The following is a 22,759-nucleotide window of genomic DNA, read 5'->3' as shown; positions in this document are numbered from 1 at the left end:
GTCACTTCTCCAATAAAAGCCCAGCCACAGGCGGGGGAAGGCACTGACTTTTCTACAGCAAAAAAAAGCAAAACAAGGACTTGAATCCAATGGAACATTGTCCTGGAAAATAAAACGGCTACCCAACATGAACATGGGGAGGAATCGAGAGTTTTGCATTTTTTCCCCATGAAGCAATGTAGATGGAAAATTATTTTTCTGCTTGGCAACTTCATCACTGCTAAGCAGAGAGCTACTATCCCCAGATCCTGTCACTTATAAAGTTAAGGGGGAAAAAAAGGTGGTGTTCGTGGTGGGGAAACGGGACGGGGACATCTCTACTACAAACATTTTAATCCACACCACCTACAATATTGAACAGACTGCTCTAAATGCGGAACATTGAAGAACAAAATAGATTTCGGAGACACAATCTTTTTTGTTTGCTATATACCACACATTCTTAGTGAGATTTCATGATAAAGACGAGTACACAGTGTTGTCCACTACAGTAAAAACACAAAACCTTCAAACAACCACTAAAATGTGATAGAAACCATTTAAAAAAAAACAAAAACCCATAAAGACAAGTGGAGCTCAATTCATTATATACATTTTTTCCCATTGGAGATATGAGCCTGCAATCGCCAACTTCTCTTCTATACGAGATTTTCTTTTGTTTGAAACTCATTTGTTCTTTTTTCCCCCCTTCTGCTAATTAACAGGTGGCTCCTACAGTGCAACGATGCGCATACGTGAGGTTGTGTGCCAGCTGCTGGCTGTAACAGGCTTTTATGTACGTACTTACAGGGTCGGGGCGCTACAGCCGCTGTGGCTCTTTAACGGTATATTTGACAGTATCAACACTGAATACGGTGGACCACAATCTCCTCATGGGAGGTGGTGAAATGGTGCGTCATATATATATATATATATATATATATATATATATATATATATATATATATATATATATATATATATATTTTTATATGTGTGAAATGAAATCTACCTCTGCTGCCCAGATCAACTGCTGTGAACAAATCTGTAGTGGACAGAACTGTCAAATAAGCTATTAACAGGGCGGTGCGATACAATGACATCATACTAAATTGAAGAAATGTAGATGAACTGAATATTCCAAGCACTGATTAAGGCTTTAGATTTGATTACTTGATGCTATTGGGTTAAAAAAAAAGGAACAGGAGGGAGCTCTTCACACCGACCACCACTCTGTGCTAAAGACATGTGATTCATCTCAGACTCTCCGATATATACACAAACAGACCTGACTAAACATGGGAGTGTACAGTACTGAGATTGTCTAAACACCTGTGTATATTAAAGTTATCCTTGTGAGTGCACACACACACCGGCTCCAGCTGCAAAACCAACAACGATGACACCCTTATACTGTCAACCGTATCGCAGTAATAGACTCGTCCACGATCCTCCTGCACCCTCCCTTTTCTCCAAATAAACACCAGGCTCCTGCCTCCAAGCTAAACACGGTGAGGCTGTGATAGCTGAAGCCCGACACAATTATCAGACTGGGTTACCGGACAATGACGAGCTCCGATGACCTACTTCCTGTCGGATCCAATTCCTGCATTGTGTGACCAAGCCTTGGCCCGTTACTCATCAGCACTGCAGAACCATGGCCAGTAGGGGAAACTTAGTCAGGTGTGTGTTGCTATAGGCAAGCTACAGGAAGAAATGGAAATACAAGTCATGGGAGGAAAGAGTACAGCCAGATGTATTTACATATCATTTCATCACAATCCTCTTGTCCCAGCCTGTGTGCCATTGTTTGCGAGTGTAAATTGAGATTTCCCATCCAGCCGTCTCCCCATTCTGTCCCGAACATGATCACGAGCACAGCAAAGCTAATGAATACAGACAGTCTTTGTTCAACCACCGGTTCATAACCGAGCTACATCTTGTGTGGTTTGACCTCATCATGCAAAATTCACACAGCACAGAGCTGACCCTTCTTTACAGTCAAACTCAAGAGACCTAGTCCATCCCGGCGTCTTAAAAACAGCTGTTTTAAGACGCCGGGAATCGACTGGCAGGCTGACAGAGATCATTTACAAGCATCGACAGACAGCGGTCAGCTCTCAAGGCCTTTGCACATCAACAGCAACACAAAGAAAAAGCACAAAATTGAGAATAATTTGGAGGGTGAATCACAAGATCACCCTCTATATTCACATCTAGGGCGATGTGATTAAAATACATTTCATCACGGAAACAAACGGGTGGTGTCGGCGCGTAGCGAGGACGAACTAGTGCTCAGTAACGTTACTGGATAAAAAGCCAACGACGAAGAAGAGACGAGAGCTTAAACTTGACCACGTCACCGCTTCAGGACAGACTTTAAGATGTGCTAACAGACGGTTAAAGGATTTGAGGAAGGTACGGTCTGTCTAAAAACAGTCTAGTCTAGTGTGTATATATATTTAACAACATCAACGACACGCATTCTGATCAGTCAATCAGCGCCAATGTGCAAAGCTCGCACTGACGTTCAAAACATTGCGTCTGGTGTGCAAAGACCTTTACTCTTTCGATACTGTGACTGTGTGATGGATGGCACGGTGTGATAGAGGTAGGACAAAAGAACGGATCCTATAAATAGCAACCATCGACTACCCCCCCCCCCCCCCCCTTTTCCCTGCTCCTGTCAAACACACACACTGAATACACAGACACACATTTAGCGCTGAACCGTCCATTATGACAGACAGCCACACATCACTTTTTTTTTTTCCCCTTTTCTTAATTCAACCCCGGGCCCTCAACAGGGGTTAAAGTGCTGATTTCTTATAAGGGTAGTCAGGCTTGCTGGGTGACCTGCGGTCTCTGGCAATCTCCTCACTGACACTGTTCCTGTGAGGTTGCTGGAGGGGAGATGGACCTGACGATTCTCCAGCAAGAACCATCTCCTCTGGGGCATCTCTAGGTCCAATGTGCCTCTCCTCATAACTGTCCATGTTACCACTGGGAGACCGCAGATGACCCAAGCCATGAGTCAGGTCTGTCTCATTCGATCGCCCTCTCGGGATGTGCGCCATCCGAGGCTGGGCCCCAGAAGGACTGGCAAGGACTCCATCGTGCCTCTGTGAGGTCATACTAAGGACATCCAGTCGTAGTGGGTCAGGAGCAGTCCGCCCTTGCATGTGGCCTTGGGACTGAGAGTCTGAAATGTAAGAGGTTGGATAGGAACTGGAGGAGGTGCAGCTGTGGCTGTAGAGGTCCGGTCCTACAAAGGAGGGTAAAGGGTGAGCGGACGTTGGGGTTGCAGGTCGACAGGAGAAGTCGTAGAGGTCAGGAAACTCGGCTTGAGCCTCCAGCTTGGGTTCCGGAGCATGTCTCTTGCAAGAGTGACCATGTCCAGGACCATGGCCGTGGCTGAGGCGGACAGAGGGACAGGGCCCATGAGGCAGATGGTGGCCCGAGGGGCCCATGGGGCTGTGTGGGCCGTCTCTGTCCATCTCTACCATGTGCTGCTCCCTCAGAGACATGACTGAGACACCTAGTGCAATATCAGGCATGAACTCCCTCATAACTGGTTCCATGCTCATCTGCAACAGATAGTACAAATATGTGATGTTACCTGACAACTGATCTGCGGATGTTCCAAGGCGATGAAGCGGGATTTAAACAAAGAAAAGCAGGACAAGGGCTTGAGGAAGTTGCATACACACTCACCGCTTGCTGGTCTGAAAGCAAAGCTCGGCCCATGGCCTGTGGGTTGGTGCAGTCTGGGGGCTGGGGCCTGGTCACAGAGGAGTACTCTGAGCTGCCATGCTTGGCAGCTGCATGGCGCTGGATCAGGGTGCGGTTGCAGGGATAGGAGAAGGAACGGGTGGGGGTCGGCATGGGCACGCGAGGTCGCCAAGCACCCTTGAGCTGTGTATGGCTGGGTGTGGCAGGGGGGTAATAGGGGGGAGGTGGGGGAGGCAGGGGTGGGTGGAAGCCAGCCATCCCTTCCAGCTCTGAGAACATGCTATCCATGGCTGGGCTGCTGTTTACCCGACAACGACCCACCTGGCGCAGAGCCAGAATTGGACTCTCGTCTCCAAACCGCTCATCAGGGAAAAACTTGTACGGGTTCTGAAGAGACAAAAACATCGAAACTTAAGGGATCTATTGTATATCCATTGTGAAGCTGACAAAGAAATCCCTATTTTAAGATTTTTATAAAGATTTAACTGCCTGGGTTTGTTTAAGGCCTGTGTCTGGCGAATTCCTGAGGTCTGTGTCCTCAGCCTCACCCTCCCTGTTAGTATGCCAGGACAGACAATCTCATTCCCCTCCAATCCCCAGGGATGGGTTCTCCACATCCTGCTAACCTGCAGTAACTCTGTGGCTCCGTCTGCCAGACCAAACTCCCTCAGCACCCGCAGCTGCAGCTCATAGCTGACGGTGGCTCCTTCCCCACAGTTAAGGGCATACGCTCTCTGGACTTGCTCTGTGTGTCTCAGCTCCTGCAGCCTTCGGATCATCTCCTTCACCACAGAAAGCTGAGGCACTGAAAGACACAAACAACGCAATTACATTCTTTCTTATTTGATGTTAGTTGATACAGTACCTTATTGATTCAGAATATTATTTTGGGCCACCCTAGGGGCCCAGAATCGGCCACTGAGCCGCGTCATGTTTCAGAATTCTTCTGCTGACATGAGCACATTTGTGTTACCATTGTCCGTAGCTCAACAATTCTCTTACCTGGGATTTCATTGGCCACCACCGATGGAGCCGTTGTTGAGCTCCCTGCCATTTGCTGGTGGTTGATCATGTGACAGCATTGAGGCACGGCGTTGTTGACCATGTATAGTGTGTCTGGGACGTTGGACATGCGTACTAACCGCAAACGCACCAGGTCTGTCTGCTCCACCATCATTTCATCAAGTACAGCCTGAGGACATAGAGACAGTAGAGGGCATGTGAGAACAACAATTCTAAAATAAGTAAATGTCCTATATACACACAACTCAAGGACATGGAAAATGTTGGTAAATTAGTTCCACTTGACTGACGCTTAATCTAGTAATGACGCCGCCTGGTCTGTGGATATGTTCATAAATATTCATGGCACTAGGAAGAGCTTATGTTATTAGGAAAGTGTGCAAATGGACATAAAATCAAATTCCTTCAAGATGAAAGAACCAACTATGACAAAAATGGTGCATATGGATCGCAACAATTGGACATAGATGGTTTTTGTAGCACATCTGAGCTGTGAACAGGTCCACAGGTTTTCCCAAGACTCTAACTAATGAGCCTGTCCCCTTACAGACCCTCGACTCTCTTTGATGATATATGGGACAAATAATACCCTACTTTCTGCACAGTCTGGAAGCTCAATTTATCACTGTGAATGAGCCTTACCTTAGCTTCCTCTACATAAGGAGAGAACAGGCGGGGACGCACATATATACCGGCGTTCTTTTGCCGTAACCAGGAATTGGCTTTTCCTCCCTCAGCTGTGGGCAGCATGTCTGAGGGAGGGGTGCTTATCAAACCCCTTTTAAGCTGTGAACAGAGCGAAAGATTGTGGATCAATGATCTGCTTAATCGGGTCAAAATGACGAGAGGAGCACATTTCAGCTGGAAAAAAAAACACAGATTAGTACTGACCGCATCAGAGAGGACGTCACTGCTGGAGGGTAAGATGTGCTCAGTTCGGATGAAGGGCAGGAGGGGAGACAGGATCTCTTTTAGCTCCTCCACATCCAGGTCTCTTCTTTTCACACCCCTTTTGTTTACACTATGAGCTGTGCCGCTCAACAGGTTGGGCTCTGGATAAATGAGGACAAGAAAAGCCATTAGTAGCTTTTTAATAGAATGCATATCACTTCACCTATTTATGCAACTATGCTTATGCTTTCAAGGCTCTGAAGTGAACCTGCAGGCTATTTTTCATTGTCCATGGAGTTACGGTTCAATTTTGAAAATTGTGGATGGATATCATTTTGTCTGCTGTGTGTTTTGCAGGTTGCTACTAGATTACTTAAATGACTAATACCCTTGACCAATCACCCTATAGATTACAGTTGCTTACTTGGTTAAGGCATAACATCAAATATGGAGCCACTTCTGCTGACTTTATTTGTAGGTTAAAGTTTAGCTCCTATTTGTAATGGTTTTAAGTGTATTTTGGAGGCTCTGATGAGTGGGTAATTTCCTCAGAGTCATTAGGGGGGCTGCTCAGAGGGTAATTATAGAGTGTATTATCTTACCCCTGTCTGCCATCCTCTTAATAAGCTGCTGCTCGCCCCACTTAACAACATACTTGAGAATGTCCTGTTCACTCGCCTGTGAATGAGAGCAAGGTACAGGGAAAGAGACAGACAAAAAGCAAGATACAGGACAAGGTTAGGCATCGTCAAGGACAAAACTGGGAAGCTGTTAAATGAGGCTAAGGTGAAAACACAATATGTTCTGCTGCATAGCTAAAGCCCGGTTGATTTGTTTGAGTAGTTGGATTACAACATTTCCCCTCAACCATCTGGTCTGATGTTCAAGTAGGTTGGCAGAGCAGATGACAGCACAGATTTCATTAGGACTCTGGCTTTGAAGGCATGTTTCTTCAGGGAATTGTTCAACCCGACTCACAAGAACCAAAAAAGAATTTCAACGTAATAGGGCGGCAAGAGATTAACAAGTTATGTTCTGCTTCCTTACCTGCAGGTAGTCAGACTGAATTGCGCTGAGAAGGTGGTCTTTACTAAGCTCATAGAGAACATCGGAAGAGACCACCTGACTGAACTCTTCGCAGAGGAAGTGCATGGCCTGCCGGTGGACCCACTTGGAGCCATACGGCTGGGAGCTCCACTTCAAGATGGGGACGAGTGAGTCCAGAGCCAAGCTTTCCACAACAATGTCCTCACAGCCTGAAGGAGTCAGTGAAAAAGACAACGATGATTCACATCCTGACATTTACTCTAATTCCAAAAACAAGCCCAAATGTAAAAGCCCTCAGTGTAACATTTGAAAAAAGAAAATAAAACAGTTGATATTCATTTATTTAAATAAACGTTGGAATATAAGAGGCCATTCTTCAGCAAGATCATCAGTAGTTTTGACTTGTATTCATTGACCCAGGGAGTCTTATTCTACTGGCCCCACATCCTCCATACTGCATTTCCTAAATGAGAGCACATACCAGAACAGCAGGCAGCGGTTTAACTCTGCAACACACCAACCCACAGAAATGCCTTTGATACCTTGATGTGTTTCAGTCACAAGCTGCCTCCTCTAAACCTTGATAGGTTCACACAACAGCCTGGGGAAACACATCCACGCACACTTTGTAAATATGTACACATGTGTGCGTGAATCAAAAGAAGCCACAGAAATCTCCTTTGGCTGTGCACGAGCACTCTTAGGACTCTAATTCACTGATTCATTCACATCCACTCAGATTAACATAAAAGTGGCTGGCTATCAGGATGTCGAAAACAACCTCCGCTTCAATGGCTTTTATTCTTTGTCTCTGTCTGATCAATGATGTTCAGTCCTAAATGGACATCCATGGAGATAACGCCAGACTGACTGACGTCTGGCCAAAGCTGTTTCGAAATGAAACACAAGCTTGCCGACTTCCTCATTCCAGGCCATCCTGTCCATCAGCCCTTAGTTGGGCCAGCAGCAACACTCCTGTGGGAATCTCTTATCTTCAACTAGAAGAACTAAGCGTCCCAGTGCCCCCCCCCCTCCTCGCTTCTAACCACCACTTTGAACATCCTTTCTGGGATATTGGAAACCAGACTTGAGAGCCATGACTCCAGAGATGCTTTTGCCTTTGAATATGAGACTTCCTATCCGTCTTGAAGCACAACTAACACATTTTTAACATGAAATGTGAGCTATAACGTACACGCACATTCACATTCAGACATGTACAAATATATAAGCTAGGAAAATGTATAGCTCACAGTGTTTTACAAGATGGATGGAAATTGTGCAGCATTAAGATGACAGACCAATTTAAAATGTGGACCCAGGCACTTTGGCTTTTTTATCTGCTATAAACAGACAGGAAGAGGGAATGGATTTGCAACATCTGTTCCTCCATCTCCACTGCTCTTCCCTGTGCTGTCTGTCTTAGAGAGAGTGCTCTAGCTAGCTTACAACTGTCACCTTTTGCATGTTTGCCCTTTTTAAAAAAAAACAAAAAAAACAGGCAATACATGCACAAGGACGAGCCCTTTTCTATTCCGAACCAGTGACACATGAAAGAGAACAGCTTGACTTTATATTAGCCCATCAGAATTCATAGCCACAACCAGTCCTAAAATGCAACACCTTCATTATGAGCTGGATATCTGAATGATCATTATACCCATTACTAATTCACCTCTAATGCTCTCCACAGTAGGTGCACCACATTAACTGGAGCATAGCAGACTGGGAAGAGCACAACAGCAGGAACAGCAAAAAGCCAGCACTACACTAGTCTAACTTTAGAGAACAGATGCATCTTAACTTGCTGTTATTATTTGGAGCTCTGTGTTTACAGGGTACAGTCTCCAGAGCCACTTAAACATCTACTGCACTCAACGGCTTATAAACAAACCTGTGGATGAAAATTACGTTTGATGATCATTCATAGACTAAGCTTTCGGTCAACTTACTCCAAACACAAGATAGGGCACTGGAAACAATGCTCTGCCAGTGGGCACACAAAGAGGATGCTACGGTGCACACACTGAAACCACACCAACTGGTTTTTGTTGCCGTGATGCACTTGAAAAATTAATAAGGCTTTTAATATTGGTTTCCATTTGAGTGAGATGGAGTCATAAAGGGATACACACATTGAGAATTAATAAGGAGGAATGACAGAGAGCTCGACTGCTCTGTAAAAACGTTCCTGGGCTGAAACTTCACACAGCCAGTGGGCTGAGTGTGAAAGAGGTAAGTCAGCGTGTCAGATGAGAGAGCTTCCTCCTCGTCAAACCCCAAACATAAACCTTCTCAGTTACCAAGGTCCCCCAATGGTGGGATGGACTTACACAAATTAGATGTTTCATAATCAGAATTATTTGATGTTCTGTAGTGTGTAAGAATCATAATAAAAGAATAACATAACAAAAGTGGAAGGGATATCTCAAAAAGGGGGTAATAATAACAGGAAGTTACAGAATAGACAAAGAACGGACTTGGATAAAACTGACATCAGGCCAACCTCAACCATCTCACCGCATTCCACAATGAGGTTTCATGGGAACTGTTAAGAGCTGTGCAACACAGTGGGAGAGGGAGGAGAGGGGATAAAAATACCCTCCAGTAGGGGTTTGTTGAAAGGGGGGGATGGGAGGGAAGACGAGGTGATGGTGTGTCAGGATGACACCATTTGCTTGCTGGCAAGCTTAAGCTTCCAGACTGGCCCTAAGAGTGACACCCCCGCTTGGGGGTTGATGGTCGTGTAAAACCAGCTGTGTGCACAGTGTTAATGTACAGGGCTATTCAGGTCACACACAGGTCTTATTAAGGTGATGGAATCAATACAACAATTCAGCAGTTGCCTGGAACCAATTTTGTGCCATCACACCAACATTTATTTCTCGACAAGATAAGTTTTGTCATAATTTCCAGGCTTAAATATCCACATACATTACTTTACAATTCTTGTATAGTGAATAAATATAATCAGTGCTTTAAGCGCTTCTTAATTTGACTAATTGGTGCACTATGTGACGTGATGTTTACCCACTCGCGAGAGTCGAGTGTCTAGAGTTTTTATTTTAAGAACAATATCTTCTTGCCCCATTGTGTCCTGGAGGACAGCATAATAACAGGACACCAAATAAAATGTACTGGGTAATTAAAGTTTAAATCATTGTTGGAAATGCTAAGGATAATATAAATGCATGTGCAATAGTTTTTAGTTATTTTAACATGAACTAAGCATTTAAATAAATAGATGTTGTGAACATCACAAACATCTTATGGTATCTTTTATTCACTAAAAATGTTCATAATTTAGTAATACACGCCTTGTATGGATAACGGGAGTACTGGCACTTCACACGATGAATATAATGGAAATTGAACTGCTAACAAAGAATGCACACATGTTAAACACTCCACTGTCTTATTTATCTGCAGTTGCTTTATAACAAAAGCCTTTCAGCCACTGGTGAAAGCAATTTCACCGGAGAATTACTGAGAATAACAGTCAATTCAGTCAAGATTCTGATACAACAAAACAACCATGGGGGAAGTTAAATAATAAGTGTAATAGCATTGTAACTTGGCTTTCAAAATGATGATTTAACTGTTTTGATTTCATTACACAGGCACAAGGCAGTGTATAAATAATATAATGCATCTCATATCACCACTTGAATATTTGACAAACTAATTATCTTCTGCATGGTCCTAATGACATTCAAGATGGTTATGGGATCGCTGTCATACAACCTCTCCCTGGATCCACAGTCCAGGCAGAGGGGACAAAGGGACCGAGAGGACTTCACACGTGTACTAGAAATAGGCTGCTTCATGCACTGCATATTGCAAAGGTTATTTTGATTCAAATGGGAACTTTGTGAGGTGTGTAGGAAACTGGACAGCACTTAAGACACGCTACTCTGGACGAGGTGAGAGTGACAAGGTGAGCACTGGCTCATGTCAGACAATGCCTGTGACGTTTGGTATGTTACTGGGGCCATTCAGAAACAGTGGCAGTGGCAAAAAGCCAGTGTCATCCGAGTAAAGACAGACCAGGGACTAAACAGATGATCAGTGAGGAAGTGTTGACAAAGGCTCTGATGCACTGCATGTATCAGACATTAAGCTGTCTGCCCTGGAGACACAAACAAACCCTGCCGCCTGTACCAATCTGCTAGTGGCAGCCACAGCTCTAGCAACCATTACTCGGCCAAGCTGCTAACAACAGCCTATATGCTAACATATGCATAGTATCATTTTAAAAAAACGTTAGAGAGATTAAAACAGATCAGAACCTTGCAAGGTTTGAAATCACAAAGATCCTGCCAGCCATTTAAACACATTATCGTACCCATGGAAACAGACACTGTAATTATAACACCAGGGACCAAGAAATTAACTTTGAAATTTCAAATGAAGTCAATTCAATTAAAATATTAAACCTCATATTGCTGGACTGTGCTACCAAATTAGAGCTGGAAAAGTAAACAAACATCAAAACATATTGAATCATTTACTGTCCAAATAATTGTTACTTTCACAACTTAAATGACAAAAGCTATGCAAAGCATCATCTTCAACAGCCAACATCTCTGAGGTGAACCAGTATATTTTCTTGGCAGAAACCGAATATGCTACCCATAATGGCATTTTTAAAAGTTTTAAAATTGCTAAAATAGCCTGTTTTAACAGTACTCAAAATGTTCAAAGTAGCCAGAGTGAGCATTTCAGGTTTTGAGGCAGAAGCTTACTAAGGCAAAACAGAACAACATACTTTCTGGTATGTGAAGGCCACCATAACTCCCAAGAAAACAAAAGGGAGGGGTGAGTGGAGTTGTCACTCAGTTTGTGACAACTTGCTGTTTCACTATTAGATGTTACCAATTTTTACACACTTCACAGCAAAGGTCATGTTGCCCACGCATACTTTCAATCAAGTGTAGGCGCTGTAATCACGTCATACCTAAAATGACTTTTCATGTGCTGCTCAACCGTGTTTGTGTGTGATTATTACTTACCTTGAGCCAGCATGCTAAACTCCAGGAACAGAGCGATATGGTAGAGCTCCATGGCCTCCTCTGTGCGCGTGCTGGCCCCACGCCCTCCTGACACCAGGGCTTGCACCTCACCAAGACTGCTTGCCGAGGGGCTACCCCGCAGCACCAACCCAAGCTCCACCACGTCTGTGTACATGCAGTGGAGAATAACCTGTATATATTTCCGTGGAATGATGGACTCATCCAGCACTATGCGGGTGGGTGTCTGCAATGTACGCTCAGTCATTTCCTCTCCTGTGCGTATACGTCTCTGCAAAAGGTTTCTAAAGAAAGGGGAGCGCGCTGAGAGGATTGCCTTGTGTGCCCTGAGGTCCTCATCTGGGGTCATGGGCCCAACATTGCCTGCTGAGCCCCCTGTTGGTGCTGCAGCGACAGCCACTCTCTCATTACAACTCTCCACCATCTCTGAGTCCAAGGAGAAGCTGAGCAGAGCATCATAATAAGACATGTAGTCAAACAAGCCCTTCATATCCGCCTCCAGGGAGTTGGGCGTACCAAACTCCTCACTGAGCTGCACCAGTACATCCACATTCTGGAGCCTGGTATCCTCTGCCCCACCCACCCCGAACTCCCCAGTGTACAAATAGTGAAGCAGGGCAGAGAACATGGGTACATCAATACCAGCTGTCTCAACATCCATGAGAACCTCTGCTCCATATCCAGGGGATGAGGAGAGCAGAGTCTTGAAAAAGGGGCAGCGGGCAGCCAAAATAGCCCGGTGAGCTGGGAAGCAAGTTCCTTGGAAGATGAGATCGACATCTGTGCAGTACTTGTGCTGGTAGAGGGCGGCAAGATCCCGCTGCAAGCTGGGAGCTTCAGCGCGTGCCAAGCTGGCCTGGAAGCTCAGCTCTTTGAGGGCTGCTGTGCCCTCATACTCCTCCACCAGGGCGTTTGAGTCACGAACGTCCCATCCTGACAAAAGTTCCCGCATTTGCCGAGCATGATCTGCTGAGCGGCTGGACTTCCTCCTTTTGATGAACCTCCGTTTGAGGGTTGCCAGACCAAGGCTCTTCTTCTTCCTATCTGCGGGCCGCTCGTGGCCATGCTCCAGGCTATATAGCTTCGATTCCCAGCCGTACCCATGCTGAGAATAGGATGAGGTCCCTGAAATGAAAACACATGCAAGTTAGCCTTTCAAGATTTGTAGTTGCCGTATCGACCTTATTTTTAAAAGGGGAAGTAACCAAGGGTCAGACTTCCTGCTTATTTGTGGCACTTCTGGTACTCGTTTCCTTGTCTCTTGTAGGAGGATACAACTTTGTACCGCACTTTGCATCCACATTCCCATTTTATTTCACATTTCCATTCCATTAAAGCCTTTCACGTAAACCAACTGCACTCATAACATTGCTTCTAAAAAAACATCTTACACAAATAACGGCAGATGTCTACTTTCATGTTTTTGCTGAAAAGTAAAAGCCAGTAGAGTAAAAATAATCTACTTATATCTGTTTCCAGATATTTCATTTTAAACCTGGTCATCTGATAAGACATGAAACTTCATAGCTCCAACACCATTTCACTCTTGAGGCCAGACTACAAGGAACCCAATCCGTCTTTGGCACCCCTGTGGTATGGCCAGCTCTGTCAGGCCAAGAACACATTGGATCTGGCTCTGCATCTGGATCTAGTCCAAAAGTAGAAAAAAATATAAGCCCTTTGTTTTGTTTTGGGTCACAGAGTGCCAATTAGCTCATAAAGGACTTTGTCCTGTTTAGCACTTCTCAATGAACTTCAGTCCATTCACATACTTGGGTTCCACAAATTACACTGAATCTCAGCTATCTTTGGCCGAACAGACAGGATTCATACGTCAAAGGGGGTTCTGCCAAGGAGATCCTCAGTGCTATTTTCTCAGTATCCATCAGTGTGACCCAAATAGTAATTATTCGAACACTGTGAATCATCTGTGGCTTAGGATAGCTGAACCAAGCAACCTCAGCACACAGCAATCGCCAGGGGTGTCGGGGGCTAATACATTAAAACCTCACACCAAAGTTTTAAAAAACTGAAATTGACTTTTTTTTTTAAGAGCGGATTTATTTGAGTCGACCTACGATGCAGTATCAAAAACCTTCTGGCAGTGGGGGCTGTAGAAAGGCATTTAATGACTGTAAAGCAGGAAGATTACAGAAAAAAAAACATGTCCTGTAGCATCTTTCCTAACAGAGTGATAGTCTTTGATCCACAACAACCAATCAAAAACACAACATAACGATTATGTATAACATAATGCATACAGTGTATGTAGCACAAGCAACACACAAGCACAAGCTGATTATGCCAGACTGTTTCCCCAGTGTAAGTGGGTACAAAATGTTCAAAGCAGCTGTACAGGCCAAACAATCAAAGGTCAAACAAAAGGTCTTTTGTAGTGTCGCTAACATTGCAGCGCTGTTAGGATCTGATATTCTGTAGTTGTTACACTAGTCTACAGAAAAGTAAGACAGTAATATGATTTTGGATATCCACCCATAATGGTTACTTAGCATTATGTGCTCTCATTACACTTCATAAAATCCATACAGCAGTGACTTGAGTTACTTGTTTGAGTCAATTACCCAGTTTAAGGGCTCTCATGCACAAAAAATACCCCCCTCTTGCAGCATTAGCAATCGTGGAAGCAGAATAATTTAATTTTAAGTGTGATTTTTGGCCATGCTAGACCCCTATTATATGTTAATAGCAATGCAGTATCATGCCAAACTGAGTTCATAAGGACGGTAGTTATAGACACTTGGGGTGCGTTCACACCCAATAGTCCGCTTTGTCATTTTTCAGCTGGTTCGGTTCATGTTCACATACTAGGCAAATCTCAAACGCACTATAAATTGTAAACAAAAGGAATGTGATCAGAACTACTGCTCAGTTATTGGTCCGATATGTAGGCATTTCTACATCACGGAGCATTGGCAGGAGAGTCCTGAGCCACAGGTGTTGACTTCTAGTGCCCGCGGCCGAGAATTGGCAGCATGTTGGGAGCCTCCTGGCATTTTGTGCTAGTTTACCTGGAGAGGAGGAAGACTTGGGACCTGCCAGACACAGAGGATGGACATGCCATTCTCATTTCCTTCTATCAGCGGCTCTCTTCCCAGTTCTCCTTTCTTCTTATTGACTGATGTAGATGAAGACCCTGAGGCTGTAGCCGTAAATACTATGCTTCCAGTAGAATTCACACCAATGAAGAACCACTCAACAGTTAATTTGCAACATGTCTGAGACCAGAGTCTGGTTTCTTGGTTCGCATTAAAGGTCTCGGAGTTCACATTAACAAACTGTGGTAATGGGGTCAACACACGGTACGATTTGACCACTCTAATCAAGGCTGGTGTGAACGCACCCTTAATTTCAGAACACAGTGGGGAAATCATTTTTCAGGCTGATCACAGATATTTTATCACATTCTAACAGATATCAGAATTGACTGACCAACGAATCACATTTTCTTATATTAGTGATAAATACATACCTATAAATGTCTGCTGTGCATGTGCATTCCCCCCAGTGCGTGGGGAACATGAGTGTGGATAGCTAGATCCATTGGCACCCATCCTCACTTCTCTTCACTTGCTATCTGGGGGTCCCCCCTCTTGCTGAGTCATTCTGCTCAGACAGCGTAGTCCTATTTGTCCTCAATGGTGGGTCAGGCGCGGGTCCACTGAGGCATCGTTAGAGCCCCAGGCCCAGCCTGCCATGCCTAAGAGAAGGAATATGAAAGAGGGAGACCATGTTAATGCCAGAAACATCTCACAGGTATTACAACACAATGAGTATGGACAATTTGGACTCTGTCACAGATAACAAATGGCTGTGGGCATCAATGTTAAAGAAGCTGAAGGGAAGGACATCTATTACAATCCATTCCAATGTTTCAGCCACATCAGAGCAAACATGAATCATTGCCATCTTAGCAAATTTACAGGACTGAAATACTAAAAAGATGTTAAGAATAAAAGAAAGATAGTCTTAATCAGAAGACTGCGTTTCCAGTCTCTTATCTAGAATCTAAGACTTTCTCTGCTCAGCCCTAAGGAAACTCTGACTGGCAGTTAACAATAAATCTAATGCAGATGTAAACTGATGTTTGTACAGAGGCACAAAACACTCTGCTTGTGCCAATCCGGTCCATTTTCGATAGAGAATATGTATGCAAAGCATACCTAATCAGAGTAATTATACTCTAATTTTTGTGACAACTCATTGACTAAGGGCAGACCAATTCAGGCCAAGTAGCTTCAAATTAAATTCCAATTAAAGCTTATCTCCAAGTGTTTTTTCGAGCAACATCTGTTTATTTCAAGCTGGTACAGACAGATTGAACTATGATGGGCTGTTATGTCTTCAGTTCACATTTAAATGCTATATGCACAATCTGCCACAAAGGTGAGAAATATGACAAAGTGAGAAGATATGAATGTGTTGACATACGGCAGTAGATTTCCCTTTTAATGGTTGTGGGTCATTGTGGTCAGTGTTGCAGTGAGCAGGACATCTAATCCTGGCAACACTGGATTTTTGCATTCATGTGATGAAGTGCTCTGATTTGTCATCTATTAGCTCACTGGAAACATATTCCTGGTTTGTTATTTTGCTGTTTAACATTTTCTTCATAGGCCATAACATTATATTTAGCCATTTCAGTTCCAGGGTTTCGGTGTTGTGCAAGCTGGCACACAGTTATACCGTCATGCGGCACACGCACACTTAAACAAAACAGAGGCGTTATTAATGTTATTAATAACTCCTCTGCTTTCCTGTGGCTCAAAATATCTACTGTGAAAGTGGCATATTGAGTTTAAACTTACAATATCCTGATATAGTTTAGTACAGTACATGAAGCATGATGGAGAACTACTCCATTTTGCCTACCACTATTAATACGAGAGGACAAAATATTTCATTATTTACGTAGCTGTTAATTCATGCACTTTCAGCACAGTTTACAAAAACAACGCGTCTTCTTTTGCCCAAGGACACATTAACAGGTAGACGAGTGGAGGCGGGAATTTAACCCACAACCTTTACTCAACTCACTCACACTGAGCTACCCTTGCTACTACAAACATGGTCCATATGGTCATTTTTCTCCCTCGTTCGTATAGTCAATTTGTCACAGGCTACAAGCTACTAGAAACCAGGGCACCTCCTTAACTAGGTACCGTATACCGCCAAGCTATCGGACTAGTCATAACCAGCTAAAATATATCCAACTTCATCAAGTAGATTAAAGATCAAATTCATTTTGATATTTTCTAGAGATACAGCTTTTATAATTATATGCCACTTATATCTCTGGCAGAATTGTATAAATATGCCATTTTAAGACACTTGGGGATGCAATTCCTCTGGAACGTATACATATACGTACACTTTCTTCTCTTTTCTGTGCAAAACCAGACAGAGAAATGGAGCGTGATGGGAGATCTGTTTTATCTCAGGGTAGTTTTTCCCAGTCTACCATACCAATAAATCATTGTGTCTGCCCCTGTAGAGCAGGACTCCAAAGCCTCCCATGGGTTCAGTGAAAACCACAGCCTTTTACTCCACACACACAAACAGCCACCAAGCAGTGTCACACTGGAGAAGGTTAGTTGATGTTTATTTCATTAGACTGCTTTAAAACAAAAAACACAGGGAATTCATTTGGACAAAATTAGAAATTAGATTTGAATATTTAGGATCGTGGAAGAAACCCCTGAGATACTGTACTGTATATTATGTCTTGTTTACAACAGTGTATGGAGGAGTAGGGGGTCCTCAAAGGAATACAGCAGCAGCAGAATAAAACAAAGCCACCGACACATCAATTGAACCAATATGCTGACTCCCCGACTGTCTTTAAGTCATTGAAACGAGGGAACCAAATTTAACTGCAGCGCAGCATAATTTAGGACAGCTATTTCCTTGAGACCCGACTCTCACCGGTCAATAGGAAGCATATCTGCCATAATCTCTTTGATGCTGAGCATTATGATACTTCTTTGCAGTTTAGGCTGAAACAGTGAGAGGCTCTGTTGTGCTCAGACTGGGAGCAGAAAAGGGCAATGCCACAAACTGGGGAAGGCAGACGCTGACCGAGCTGGACTATTCGTCTCTAATGAGAGGTGACAGGAGACGCTCCCTGCCCCCACCTATATCTCCCTCCCCCTCTCTCTCTGCACACACATACACTCACAAACATGCGCATGCTTTCAAACTGCCCACCTCACCTCAGAGGTCTGGTTTATTTCATTTTATCAAAATTAGCCATTTAAAGAGGTATAAAAGACAGAACCTCAACCTGCCATAGAACATTACACTACAAAACAAATGCTTGACAATGGCACATGAACAGGACCAATGTATTATTCAAATGGGAGTCAGGGCACTTTATCAATCATTTATGTGGGTTTCCTCATCATGGTGAGAGAAAAGGAAAGAGGAAGGTATATGGGTCTCTATTTCTGTCGGCAACCCAAAATTCCAGAAAGATGTTCTCATTATTTCACTTTGAATTTTACGAGTCCTTCCCCAAAACCAAAGCTTGGCCAATAAAAAGGCACAAAGTCAACATTCTGAATCAAAGTGAAAGACGTAATGAGGCCAGGCTGGCATGACAAGACTTTAACAATCAAAAGTGATGTGAAGATTTTCTTGGGCAGTGTAGCACGTAATTCAGAATTTCTCATTTCTTGCATTTCCGATTATTCAATGACAGTTTATAAATATTACTGTGCCCATTGCTTTTCTATATTGGTGCAAAGAAACACAGACGCTGTGCTCTCCTTTGGTCATACTGTGAGTCCTATGAATGGAATGATGAAATCACCACTTCACCTTTTGACAGACATGCTCAATGACCTAATCTTCTGTAGATGAGCCGATCACTATGCAAATTTCACAGTCAGGCCTTAATGAAAGGACAGCAACTGATAACCCAATGAAATACTGTGTATCCCTATAAGCAGTTGTCTGTCTAAAGTAACAAAGACGCTACCAAATTATTGTTATGCGTCAAAGCTTCAAAATAAAGTGCTCATCCGAGTTTTTTTATTAGTCCATTAGTGGCATTTTAATATCTCATGAAATCCTGTCAAACTAATCCCAGAAGAAGCAGCGGCAATTTATTTTCTTGACTCGCATAGGATGAAAAAGAAAGATGCAAGACAGTCTTGTTGTATTAGAGACAAATTATGTCAGCAAGTACTTTGCTATAATTACTGTATATAGTAACTAATAAACAAGATAAACCTGAAACATATTTTATAGTCACAAAATCTGTTCAATGACCTGTGGGGAGAGATGGACATTAAGTGCTTTGCGAACCAAGCTGGCCAGAAATACAGCTTCAGACAGTAATTATAGACTGTTCGACTCTTTGGATATTTGATATGATCAGAGGCGCTCTAAAAGGGTCATAATAAGCAGTGCAGTGGCGAGCACAAACCAGGACTTTCTAACACAGTGACCTCTACGGTATCGATGTGTCTACACAAATGCCTCAGTAAGATGTGCAAGTGGACTGCAGGTGAAAAACAAATGACTCCCCAAAAATATTAACTCCATAATTTATCTTAAATGATAGCTGACGAGAATAACATTCAGAAGGGAGAGCAGACTGTTTACCCCTTCAGTGTTTTCAGTGCAAACCAGGTCAATCAGTATGACAGTGACTCATAACACTGGATCATTTATCAACAACAGAAACTACAGGAAAAAACAGGAATTGGAAAAGGCTAGAAAACAGCAACTGAAATGACAGAGACAGAAGTACCCACAATGATGACTCATGGTGGGCAGCCTCTGGATTAGCCTGTGTCAACCAACAATGACGATTTTTGCACTGGAGGTCATCGTAGACAAAACAGTGACTAATGCATTGTTTAATAGGCTTAAATGTATCCATATTCCAAACCCCTGAGTAAAAATATCATGATACCTTAAGTGACACAGACTGCATGGATGAATGGCATTCAATGGGACTGTTTGCAAACCAGTTCTAAACATGGCCATCTTATCAATAAAGAAATGTTAAGTGTGTGCACACACTAATGACTTCACAAACACGACCTGGCAGTCAATCGCCAGAGAATGAATGTCAACTCAGGAAACAATGAGTGCTTATTTTAAATGGGCTGTCAATGCTCCTTGTTGAGTTCCCCATCCAGCTGGCCAGGGTAAACAGCATTCAGGCCAAAGTCCAACTCATTTAGTAACTCTGTGGCAAGTACTTGCAAGCTCACGTACTTTCATGCCAGTCATAGACGTTCGAGCATGTAACACCAATAATAACATGTCATTATATGTCCCTGCAGCACTGACACAAATACTTAACCTGGTAAATAAAGAAGCATTAATACTGAGGCACAACGCATAGCCTTGCAAAACCAACAGAGAAAGAAACACATAGGATTATGGAATCTGACCAGAATTTGAGATTACTGCAGGATTATCACACGGTGCATATGGCTCCTTACCACGTAAGCAGATGGCGATATCAACAATGACGTAAATGACAAGGGAAACTCCTTGGACAGTCAAACAAAAAACGTTATCTGGACTAGTTAGGCGAATAGTAAAGCGGGCTATAAACAAGGCAGAATGCCAAATCCCCCCCCCCCCCCCTGTTTTCTTTATAAATCAAATCAGTTGCTGCTTCCAAAAATGTTGTTTCCCAAACCTCAACATGTTTAAGTCCTCTAATGTTTTATTCAAAAACAATGACAGTACTCTACTGTCATAGAGAGGAAGTTATTTAAATTTAAGAACCTGAAATCTGAAGTCCTTTGTATTAAATAAATAACCACATTCAAACCGATGAACAGGTTATTTCATGTAATCATTGCAGCCCTACTTCATATAAGATATTAATTGACATTTGAAATTGTATGACTTTGATAAACCTATGAACAGGTAAGATGTCAAATGTGTTGCCATAGCATATCCAATCCACAACTATTTGACAAAAGATACAACAGCAACATGTTGGCTTGGTCCACAAAGTGAATATACACAGCCAAACTCAACTTTTCCAGCGACCTGCCCCAACAAACAAGACATAAGTGGACAAAACTGAGCAGAAAGCAATCATTTGCTCTGGCTTTGTTAGCCTACCGTTAACGCGGAGCTATTGTTGGGTCTTCGGGCTTCTGGACTGGTGGGCTATACTATCGCTGAGTGGCATAGAACCCGGGTTAAAAGTGCTTATCAGAACCAAAACCGAGTGGGCTGTTCGTCTCGGCTGAAAAAAACGAGAAATACTGTCTAGATATTTTTCGCTGCAGCCTAGCAAGAGGAGTCCTGTTCAGTACAGCCCTGTAATTAGTAGCATATCCTGAGAGGCTAGGGTACTAGGCTACTACCTACCGCTGCTGCTGCTGTTGCCGCTGTGTCGCTTTGACTTTAACCCTCGGAAAGAGCAATTTTCTCGGCGCAGGATGCGATGCAACTGTTGAAAGCGAGTGGCGAAATATATTTACCAGAAAGTGTTGGGAGTCTTCGGTTCTCTTCGCGTCGCCTCGCAGTGTAGTCAGCACTCAGACCCAAGTTGTCTCTGACAGAAAGAGAGAGGGAGAGAGGGAGAAAAAAATGCAGCTCAACACCTTCTTTTTCCAACTCTCCTCATTACGCACGGCTCGACGTCAACGTCCACATCCGAACCCGAACACGGCGCGTGCGGTCGCACTTACACGACTTTCCGCCGGATTTTCAGCATTTAGCTCGAATAAAATCTAGACAAGAACCGTTTTTCTACTCTCGGTTCGGTTCGGTATTTCCCTCATAGTAGCACAACGCCTGGCTGGGTGGTTGTTATGGCCTATCCCAGCGCTACCCCACTGCAAGCTAGCCAGAGTGACAAATGCCACATCCGGCCAGGACCTTCAAAATAAGGGCCCTTTAGTAGTAGTGACAGGTTTTCACCTCACACACTAAAATTAATGGAATGAAAAACGAATGTTTCTTTATGAAATACTGTGTATCACACCTTTAAAAGTCTGATTAGTCGTCAATTAACAGGGGCATTTTTATCATCATCAGCATTAGCCGACTTTGTTCTCATAAACTTGATTAAAAACCACCAACATATTTTCATTAATATATCTATTATAGATTGTTTTCATGTATGTTAATAATGACTAAAATAGTTGACTGAGAAAGCTCCCTACAGCTATTTTTTGATGCCTATTATTTTGCACAATGAAGATGTTTTATTATCCACATCTGCTGTGACATGAGAGTGAAAAATATTGTTGATTTCACCACAGAAGAGACTAAATGACCTCTGCTGTTGGGGAAAAGAAAAGATATGTATATTATCAGCTGAAGCTCTTCTGATATATAGGCACATTTCCAATATCGTCATTAATCTCGATGAATCTTAAGTGTTGTTTGATGCATTTTGTGTATCCTTTGCCATAATCTAAAATTTATATTTTACCAGATGAGGGGGAAAACAAGAAAAGTGGCTGAATGTATCAGCAAAAAGGTAAGAAAGGAAAAAGAAAAAATCTTTTCTCTTCACCCTTATGCACGATCCTGGGTGTATAAAAGTTGTTAGGGGAAAACATGCATTTGCAAATAAAATTAAAACTGAAATAATACCTACAGTAAAATCTCTCTGGGTCTCTGGTACGCCTTTAATTAGGAAGTGAAATTACAGTAATTCCTTTATTTTGGTTAACTTGACAGGCTTTCAACGGCTTTGCGCCGACTGGTCAAGAGAGGCCCGTCATTAAGAAGACCCAGATTGTGCAATAATGCACATCCTAGTGCCCTCTAGCGACGTGTTAGGCGCAGTGCGCAGAAAGTACGTGTTGCTGTTTGGGTGAGAATGTCAGCTATTTCATCTTGACTATGCAGGCAGAAAACACATTTAGTAAAAAGTTAAATTATGTAATTTTTAGGAAATTCTTGAGCTGATCCCCAGATGAACACAAACTAACTACCAACTAGACATCTACCAGCGATCAGATGGTTTAATCTTGAAGGAATAAAAAATGTGGTTGCTCCCCAGTTGATGTTCTTCTGGCCTCCTGTTGAGGGCGACACAATACATC

General features: G+C 43.1%; 1 protein-coding gene across 1 annotated transcript; it reads right to left on the bottom strand.

The window, feature by feature from the left end:
• Positions 1-972: 972 nt before the first annotated feature.
• btbd7 (BTB (POZ) domain containing 7) lies at positions 973-21,539 on the bottom strand. The gene is made up of 11 exons (XM_058615511.1): positions 21,182-21,539; positions 15,193-15,420; positions 11,685-12,827; positions 6,673-6,881; positions 6,228-6,303; positions 5,626-5,786; positions 5,377-5,520; positions 4,714-4,903; positions 4,338-4,516; positions 3,694-4,098; positions 973-3,566 (listed from the first exon to the last, which is right to left on the bottom strand). The coding sequence occupies exons 2-11, from the start codon at positions 15,272-15,274 to the stop codon at positions 2,790-2,792; spliced, it is 3,366 nt and encodes a 1,121-aa protein (XP_058471494.1). The 5' UTR covers positions 15,275-15,420; positions 21,182-21,539; the 3' UTR covers positions 973-2,789.
• Positions 21,540-22,759: the final 1,220 nt, after the last annotated feature.

The sequence above is a fragment of the Solea solea genome, chromosome 18 (genome assembly GCF_958295425.1).
Source record: "Solea solea chromosome 18, fSolSol10.1, whole genome shotgun sequence".
NCBI lineage: Eukaryota > Metazoa > Chordata > Actinopteri > Pleuronectiformes > Soleidae > Solea > Solea solea.
The sequence above is the reverse complement of the archived record's forward strand: the minus strand, read 5'-3'. Positions and strand labels throughout refer to the sequence as shown.